At 42.4% G+C, this 9,826-nt stretch overlaps 1 protein-coding gene across 1 annotated transcript in view; it reads left to right on the top strand.

The window, feature by feature from the left end:
• The window catches only part of NOX3 (NADPH oxidase 3), a 73,355-nt gene that overhangs the window by 53,125 nt on the left and 10,404 nt on the right, over positions 1-9,826 (top strand). Inside the window, exon 11 of the mRNA XM_006757683.2 lies at positions 7,437-7,583. Within this exon, the coding sequence (XP_006757746.1) occupies positions 7,437-7,583 (147 nt within the window). The remainder of the gene's footprint in view (positions 1-7,436; positions 7,584-9,826) is intronic.

Here is a 9,826-nt window from a genome sequence, read left to right as displayed (position 1 = left end):
CAGCCAGCAGGAGTCACCTTTATTGGTTTGCAGTTTGTAACTCAATGAGGAGGAAAAAAGATACAGAGGTCTAGATTTATTATAAGGGCACTCATCCCTTGTGTGTCCTCTGACTAGATTCACGAGGGCTCCACCTATATGACCTAATTATCTCCTAAAGACACCCCCTACTCCAAACACCATCATATTTAGGATTGGTTCCAACATATAAATTCTGAATGGACACAAACATCCAGTCTATGGTACAAAGCAAGCAAGACAGCTACTGTTTTAAAATATATATTTATTGATTTCAGAGAGGAAAGGAGAGGGAAAGCGAGATAGAAACATCAATGATGAGAGAGAATCACTGATCCGCTGCCTCTTGCACGGCCCTTGGTCAGAATCGAACCTGCGACCGACCCTTCAGTTAGCAGGCCAACACTCTATCCACTGAGCCAAACCAGCCAGGCATAGCTATTGTTTTATATATTTGGGTCCCACAGCAATGCTTTGTTAGGGTTGATGATCATTTTCAGTCTTCCTAATCTTTTTCTTTCCTCTTGCTGTCTACCAGGTAAAACCCCCTTAGAGACGTGTCTCCTTGCTTCATGGTTTTCATTCCACTAAAACTTACATTTCATGTGACCTGATGATGATGGATTGTCTCACTTTCATTCACTTATTCACTCAATGAATATTTATTTATTTAGCACCTAGTATATGCCAGGCCCTCTCATACTGATATGAAAAGCCCAGAATTCTCCTCACACCAGACTTACAATACCTCACCCTTCTCTTAACATCTACCTCTTTACCTCCTGCATGTTCAGGCAATATCTTATTTCCCATAGCTTCTTTAGTTATTACACACACACACACACACACACACACATACACACACACACTACAAATTTTGAATAAATGAATGAGTGAATAAATGTCCATGTGCCCAAAAGAATAAACAAATGGCTTTTGTGCAATTCTCTATAAGAGTATAGGTTACTAAGGTTAATTCATTTTTTTTATTTAACCAGAAAGACTGTTTGTTCAGTAATTTTATAATAAAAATAATGCATCCAATTATTTTACTACAAATGGAGTGGAATAAATCTTATAAAAACCCACAAAATCTTAACGTCCATATAGGAACCCTCAAATCTTAATACTGCCTCCTCTCTCAGCATTGCATTGTTATTCCTGGGTGCTGTATGGGGTGTCTCAAGGCTGTTTTAATGGGAGGGTTAGGCAGTTAACACACAACTCTAAAACAGGGACATCTGTCTTTATTCCAAACACAGAAATTGAAAATAAAAAGACAATCTTTTATATAACATAAAAACTGGGGGTAATATTGGGTCAAAACTCAGCCGAAACTAAAGGTAGAAATAATGGTGCGTGGGAGCTAAACACATAGAATCACAAACAACTTGAGGGTCTTAGCCTCCTAGCTTTGCACATGACAACAAAAGTCAGCATCTGTCCTTGAGGTGGAAGTGATTTGTCCAAAATCACTCAGCTGACTAGCCGCTGAGTCAGGGCGGGAGCATGTGTTTCCGATTGCTACGTCATGAAGTGAGATTCCATGCTATTGACAGTTCAGGCGGAAAATTACACTGAAGATCCACTTCCTTCGAATCTTCGTGCATGAGGAACAGTTTAAGAAGTTTCTCTGCTTGTTTTTTCGTTTATCTTTATTGTTGGAGGTATTACAGATGTCCCCTTTTTTTCTCCATTGACCCCCTCCACCCAGCACCCAGGTCCTGCCCTCTCCGTAGGCCTTCCCCGCTCTATTGTCTATTATGAGAAGTTTCTCTGTTTTAAAGCATGTTCATGTTTGTATGAGTGCGGCTATAAACATTAGGCTTATGTGACTAATGTTTGTCAGAGCCACCCACATGCTTTGAGATATAAATACTACTTCTTCCAACTAACCTGTCAGCATCTATAGAATTTTTTAAAGTGCAGCAGAGCAGAGCAGTGTATGGTTATCTAACAGTATCTCAACAATTATAGATCTAGTTTCCAGATTGTTCTCTTCTGTAACAGGAAAGAGGAAAAATAGCATCTGGGTTCAGAGCTGGGATGTTAAGCCTAAATGGTGAACTAGAGTGGATTTTTCCTCCCCTGGTAAAGCACCAGTTGGCACAAAGGCATACATGTTTTTGTGAATAGCCTCATGTTGCAAGTCTAAAATTTTAAACAAATTGCACCAAAATTTTCTCTGTTGTTCACACTGCAAACCATTTTTCTTCACCCTTTTCCTCTTCCACGTTATTCTAGTCCACGTCTAAGTAAGGTGCAGAATGGCCAACAGGACACTTGCTGCTGCTTTCCAATCATATGTAGCACTTCCTATTGGAAGTTAAAATTTTCTTCCTAACAGTCTCTTATTTTTTAAAATATATTTTATTGATTTTTTACAGAGAAGAAGGGAGAGGGATAGAGAGTTAGAAACATCGATCAGCTGCCTCCTAACCCCTTCCCTGCCCCCCCCGCCCTGCCCCACTGGGAATGTGCCTGCAACTAAGGTACATGCCCTTGACCAGAATCGATCCTGGAACCTTTCAGTCTGCAGGCGGAAGCTCTATCCACTGAGCCAAACCGGTTAGGGCTAGCCTCTTATTTTTTAAAGATAGTCAGGGGAGGTGGAGAGAAAGGGGGAGAGATGGTTTGGAGGAGACTTCCCAAGAAAGCAGAAGAACAATAAGTATAATAATGATGGCTTGTGGTGAAGAAAATGCAGGAACAGTGCACGCTATGGAAGGAATACTGTGAACCCAGGAGTAAAAGCCAACCTTCACTTAGCAGAAGGCAGACGAGCACATAGGCGCCTTTGAGATGAGGGAAGGGGGATGATTGGTTACGGAGTCTCTGATGCAACATGGTGGAAGCTGGGTGCTGAGGCATATAAATGCCCCATCGCCATGGATGCCCTCCAGCTCCTGCCTAACGGATAAGATTAATTCTACATCACACTCGATTTGTGAAAAGAGCTTGAAAAAAATTAGGACAGTTTGCTTGTGCAAACTGTCAAAATGATGAATGAAACAGGTGTGTGCACGTGGGGAGGGCGTGGGAAGATTGCTGACATAAATATATTGGCTTCCACATTGTAGTTCTCCCCGATGTCACAGCCGTGTAGGCAGAACTGAGAGGAACCAGATGAGTGGGTTCATTTTCTTAACTGCATACGTAATCCTCACTCTATAATAGAATAGGTTATAGGAAAACCGAGGTAATCTAATTTCTTCATAAATGGTCTTCCTTCGTCAGCTCTAGAATATACAGCTGTGCTAATGGGTATTTATAGTGTGTCCCATGCAAAATGCCTTTGGGTTCTTAACCTAATATAATAAACAGATAATTCAAATAAAAAGACAGCCTGGGCCAGTGGGAACAAGACGAAGAGGCCAAGAATGGCAAAAATCCATACTCTACTTAAATATATTAATGGAACAAAGGCAGGCCTGCTCTCTGTTCTAATGAATGAAAAATGCATTTAATTGAATCCGTTTAGTTTGAGAAATCATTTACTTTCCCTTTCCCTCACGGAGCTGTGGCTACTCCTGGAATTGATCATGTCTCCTGGACACGTGGAGGGTTGTAATATCTGAACGGGGAGCATGAGGCCCTTTGCCCCTCCAGAGACACGCATTCTTTTCGTCTTTCACCAGATGGGATGCAGAGACTTCAGTCATCCATCAGACCTCACCATTGCCTTATGGGGAGGTGACCAGTATTAATATTTCTCATATCTTGGTTTATTAACCATACAAGACTACAGTGGCCTTGGAAAAGATTCAAATAAAATACTCAAATAGTCAAGAACCTTCATTAGTCTTCCTCCCCAAACTAACCAGCACCAACACCTTGCTCTCCAGGGGGTGCACCATTAAGTGCGTCTTATTCCGTTCCTTTTCCATTCATCTGCATGAACATACTCATCGATGCACATATGCAGGGTGTGGTTTTATTTTTGCAGGGTAGGGAGTGAGAGAGAGTGAGAGGTGTGTTTTTTTGTTTTATCTTTGTTTTCATTCTGACATGGCTTGGAGCACATTCAGTGTCATTACCTGCTGATTGGCTTTATTTTATTTAACGCCTTCACTGTATTCTGCAGTAAGGGTATCTCACAATTTTGTCACCATTCTATTGTTAATGACATTTTGGTTGTCTAACAGCTATTATTAACTCTAAGTGGAACAGAACAAGGCACAAACAAGGTCAGTCCTTGGTCACGGGGCAAACCAGCTGGATAGTCATGAAATAGTTAACATTAAGGATAATGGCTTTAAAAAAAAGTCTTAAGGACTAAACATGATTGATACACTGTGTTCTCAGTCTTATCATTGTCAACTAGAAAAACAATTTGTAAATATATTTCTTTAAAACTGGACGCAGAAACCACATTAAGGAAGCTTCTCAATAAGATGAAATAGTTACTTCAAACTTTGCTATTGTGTTCATCCAGGATGACCTTGGCAACAACAACAACAACAAGGAAATTAAGGCCAGGACAATCATCGCTCCCATTTGTTAAGTACCGTATTGTGCTTTCTACGTATCAGTCACGGTCTTCATCTTTTCAGAGAAGCTTCCTCAATGGTCATGATTCCCTCAATGAAAAGTCTCCACCACCCTGTTGGCTTGACGCTTCTGTTAGTTCCGTCATTTCAGACAGTGTGACTTGGTGAGCTCAGGCTGCTGTACCCAAAATGCCATAGACTGGCTGACATGAACAACAAACACGTATCTCTCACAGTGTTGGAAGTTGGAAGTCCAAGATCATGGCAGCAGTATGCCTGGGCTCCAGTGAGAAATCTCTTCCTTGCTTGCAGATGGCCACCTTCCCATGTGCCCTCACATGTCCTTCTTAGAAGGACACTGATCCCATTATTGGGGGCTCCACCCTCATGACCTCATCTACATGTAACCACTTCTCAAAGGCTCACCTCCAGATACCATCCCATTGGGTTTCAACATGTGAATTTGAGAGGGACACCAACATTCAGTCCCTCACAATGGGGAGCAAAGAGTGCTGCCCAGGAGAAGGCAAAGCCACACTGCAACTCCGTGGTGGGTGGAGGCATTGACCAAGGTCAAGGGCAACTCTGGCACCTATGCAACTCCTCCGTGTGGTTTCCGCACACATGGAGGACGGGAATGATTCCTGTTTGAAAGGAAAGCTAAGATGGCAAGATGGGGCATTTTTCAAGTAAGAATGATTGGGGCTGGATTTGAAATTGACAGGTTTAAAAAAATGTTTTGGTTTGTTATTCCTATATGAATGTCTTTTAAGCACGTTCCTCAAAGAGTGGAATAACAGAAAATGAGTGAGTGAAGTTTGTTCCATACCAGCTGTCAACATTAATGTTCTTAGATAAAGCAACCTTCAGAGGGCAGGAGGAGGGGGAGGTGCGTAGGTGAGCACGGCATTGAATTCAGTAGTTTTCCTATTTCCATGGGGAGCAAAGCAAGATAAAGGGAGAGTTAAGGTTTGCAAAGAATAATTTAGACTGGGCATTGCACCAAATGGAAAGAAAGAAGAATACTCTCAAAGCCGTATTCATCACCCACAGAGTATAGAGCCAACCTCCTGCCTCCATCCTCTCATCCTTGTCCCCACCCCCACCCTACACCCACAGCCCCGTCTATTCTCAACACAGCAGCCAGGGTGATCCTGCCCTCCTGGACCTTCCTCAGGTCAGGCACCTACCATGCTCTCCCATCTCACTCCAGCCATCCCGTCCTCCTGGCTCTGCCCTGACAGGTGCCCCCCAGGGTCCCTTCACGCTTTGTTCCCTCCATCGGTGAGTCCCTCCCCTAACTATTCCACTCCCTTGCCTCTTCTACATCTTTCCTCAAGTGTCCCCTTTCCTTGGCCATTTGACTTCATATTGCAGCCCTTTCCGTCCTGTTTATGTTTCTCCATTGCACTTACCACTGGCTGACATATTCTATAGTTTATGTCTTAATGCATGGTCTTACTTCTCCCTCTAAAAATGCCAACTCCATAAGGACAGCACATTTTTATCTCTTTTGTTTGCTCTTATAGTTCCAGAGCCAAGACAGTATCGTCATAGAGTAAGCATTGAATACATGCTTGCCGAGTCAACCAGTGAGTGGATGAACGCAATCACTGTCCTTCGGGGGTTCTTGGGGCATCCGCCTAAAGGAACCATTGGCTCAGTTTCAAGCTGAGAAGAGACAGGCACTCCTTTGGGGGTTAGCACGCGTAGAGATTACCATTCGTCCTGGAATTAATATTCAAAATGCCCTTCCAAGTGGCAGCTGTCCAACAAATATATAAGCCCTAATTCTTAAGAGGAGAGGTCTTATCACTAGCTTCTGCTCTTCCTGACTTAATATTTAATATTTAATAAATATTAATAGTTAATATTTAAACTCCCTCCCAAACCTGGAGAAAAAGGCAAGATGGTTGGTTAGCCTTGAAATATATTCTGTGATATTTTTTTCCTCGCAAATTTTACCTGTTAATTAACTCTCATCTATAACTTCCATTATAGGATGGTGAGCTTGCAGGCTGGTTGGTGAGGGGAAAGGGAGAACTCTCACAATTGGAGGAGATATTTCCTGGTGAAGCTCAAGACCAGCCCCCTGGTAGACTGTTAAGGAGTAGAGATGTGTCTGGTTGGGGAGGGGTTGCAGGAAACAGTGGTGGGCAACAGGAGGTAGGAGTGTGAGAAAAATCAGGAGAATTAATAGATCTATCTCCTGTGGTTTCTTTCTCCTAGAGACAATTATCTAAAGCTCAAAGCACAAAAACGAAGCCTGTATTTTTAACAAACCCAAACTACTTCTTGTCACATGCCATTTGCTAATCACAGAGAGGTGTTATTTTTTTTTAATGTTCCTAGGTATAATTTTATTACAGCAGTTGGCACAGGACCATAGCCACCACCCACCCACCAGCCTCCTTGGACAATGGCATGTCTGGCTGAGGGGAAACTCATGGCCTACAATTTCCATAATCTGCGGCCTCCGGAGGCCGAGCTGGTAGAGTGGATTAGCGCACAAGCCTTTGGGGTCTCTGGAGAAGAGAGTTCAAATCCCCAGCTTAGGTCATAAGTACAGATGAAGGGCTGGGCTGACAGTTTATCCGCCTGTGGGAGCAGTGAAAGGCACAGCTAGTTATGATTATTAACCTCGTTCAAAAGCAGCACAGCCAGGAATGTGGTGAATTGATTTTCATCCAGCGAAACTGGCAACAGCCAACAGGCTCCTGACTCTCAATTCACTCTGGGCTTTTTGAAACGCTCTGTGAATTTTTTCAAAAGAAATCACAGTGTGACTGTTCACTGGCAGAGGGAAGCATGTTATTTTGCAGAAGTGCCCATTTGGGCTCAAATAATTTAATGGAGATAAAGTAGTCTGCGATTATCAGCACATTGTGAAAAGAGGGACAAATCCGTTCTCGCCTCTTCTCTCGGCAGGTGTATTTCTATTGGATTTGCCGGGATTCCAGAGCTTTCGAGTGGTTTGCTGATCTCTTACTCTCGCTGGAAACACGCATGAGCGAGCAAGGGAAAACTCACCTTCTGAGTTATCACATATTTCTTACAGGCTGGGATGAACACCAGGTATTGATAAGACCGAGAATAAGCAATATTATCTGTCATAGAGCAAAGAGAAGAGGAACAATTTCAATAATGAGCTATATAGATTTCTGGTAGCAGAAAACTTTAAGAATTACGTTTTTGTGTTTAAAAAATAAAGGAGAATAAAATAAAACCAAACTAGAAAGAGCTATTCAAGTCGTAGCAATGCAACAACCTACAGTTAACATTTTGAGGGATGGAAAAGAAGATAGGAAAAGAGTGGTCAGTGGAAGACAACTCCAACTTTGAAAATCCAAGAAAAATTATGTCACTGAAAGTGGCATTTGTCATTTTAGTGACATCAAGTGAATATTATTGGCTGTATTGTCGAGTTGAGCTCCTAATTGGTTCTGGTTCTATGCTTTTGAAGTTAAGCAGAAAAAAAATTCCCTGGTGTTTATATTCAACATTTTATATTGTAAAGCATGTGAGCTTCTGCAGAAAATAATCATTACGAATACACGACTTATCTAGAGGTGCTTGTTTCTTAAGGCGTACTTAGCAGTTGTGTGCATGTATGTGAAATCACCAAAGATCAAGATCATCTTCCGCTGTGACAGGTGTTCTGCAGTGTATTGTGCTAGAAATAGTAAGGTTGAATTTACCAAAAGTAATGTCTATCCAAATATTGCACTACAGGAGTGTAGCAGTGTTACAGATATTGAATCATAATTATTAAATTTTCAATCATGTTTTAACTCCTCAAGCATGGCAGATACGGGGATGTGATGACTAGGTTATGAAGTGAATGTTCTCATGGGCACTTCTGTAGCAGCTCCTATGGATACTTAGCTTCGGAAAGTATATGTGAGCCCAGGCGGCCTGTGTTAATCATGAGTGAACGCGCTCTTGTCAGCTAGTGAGCGCTCTCTCTCTCTCCCTCTCTCTCTCTCTCTCTCCCCTCCCCATTTGGTGAAGTATAGACATAGCCTTTGTCTTTTGCTCCCTAGTACCCTGCTTTGCTCTTCTGCTTCTAACGTGAATTGCTCTAAGTGTCCACCTAGGAGGCCCCAGGCATGCATGCGGGAGACAGGGCTCTGTTTGATTGTGTGACAATGCAACTTTGCCCCATCCCACCTCTGCCCCTTCCAAAAGTGTGCCATAACATATACTTTTTTTCTGAATACAAGTAAAATAAAATAATGTTCTTAAATTTTTGCCATGACACGTTGGAAATATTTGAGATGCTCAAATTCCAGGAATAAAATAATTGGTGCAATCTGTTGGTAAGAACCCAAGAGGCTGTTTTAGAAATAGCCAATTGTTAAACTGAATTCAACAACCTCAAAGTGGCAGAATGACAGGCACAGAAGGGACAGATGGAAAAGGTGTTACGAAGGGCAAATAACAGGGTTTGGAGATTAATTGAGCATTGGGTGGAGAAATATGGAACAAATACAGTTCCAAAAGCTCAAACATCAGTGATTGGCAGCTCGATGGTACCACTACAAGTAGGAAAAGGCCTTTTTTTCTATTAAATAATGCCCAAATTTAAAGTACTAGTCAGTTCTTTAAGTCCCTTCCTGACCTGATGGCAACGCACCTGTTCTCTTCCACGCTCATCATTTTCCTCTGGTGCTGGGGCCACCAAGCCATGTGTGGTCTCCTATCATGCTGTCAACTTCTTGTCTTCCCGTATTTGTCCCCTCTCCCTGACATGTTCCCTCTCCCTGACATGCCCTCCCTGCTGCCCACTGCGCAGAATCATTCTTCAAAGCCCGGTCCCTTGTAAAGCCTTCCCCAGTTCTCCTGGTCAAAATCACTCAGGGCTTCACCGAGCAATTTGTTAGCTTCACCAGAGCGCTTGTTTCCGTCTCTAGGACAGAGGACTGTGGCCTGACTCTTACCGTATTTGCCGGCGTATAAGACGACTGGGCATATAAGACGACCCCCTAACATTTCCACTCAAAATACAGAGTTTGTTATATACTCGCCGTATAAGACTACCCCCTCTTCCGCACACCTTCCACACACCAAATAAAAGGTAAAACAATATCAGATTTGATTTTAACATTTTAATTTATATTCAGATGCTTATGACATGCAGGAAAACTGTCACAAGGCTGTATGTAATCAAACATATACATAAAACAGTGCAAGTTTATTACCGGTAAACATACCGGTAATTCACTAAAGAAAACACACTCTATAGACTGGTACCGTAGATGCTTCTCAGGAACACAGGCAAGCAGCCCACAACCTAGAGGGACTGTCAATGATAGAAG

The sequence above is a fragment of the Myotis davidii genome, unplaced genomic scaffold (assembly GCF_000327345.1).
Source record: "Myotis davidii unplaced genomic scaffold, ASM32734v1 scaffold1494, whole genome shotgun sequence".
NCBI classification, from domain to species: domain Eukaryota; kingdom Metazoa; phylum Chordata; class Mammalia; order Chiroptera; family Vespertilionidae; genus Myotis; species Myotis davidii.
Note: the sequence above shows the minus strand (reverse complement) of the source record. Positions and strands in the feature narration are given on the sequence as shown.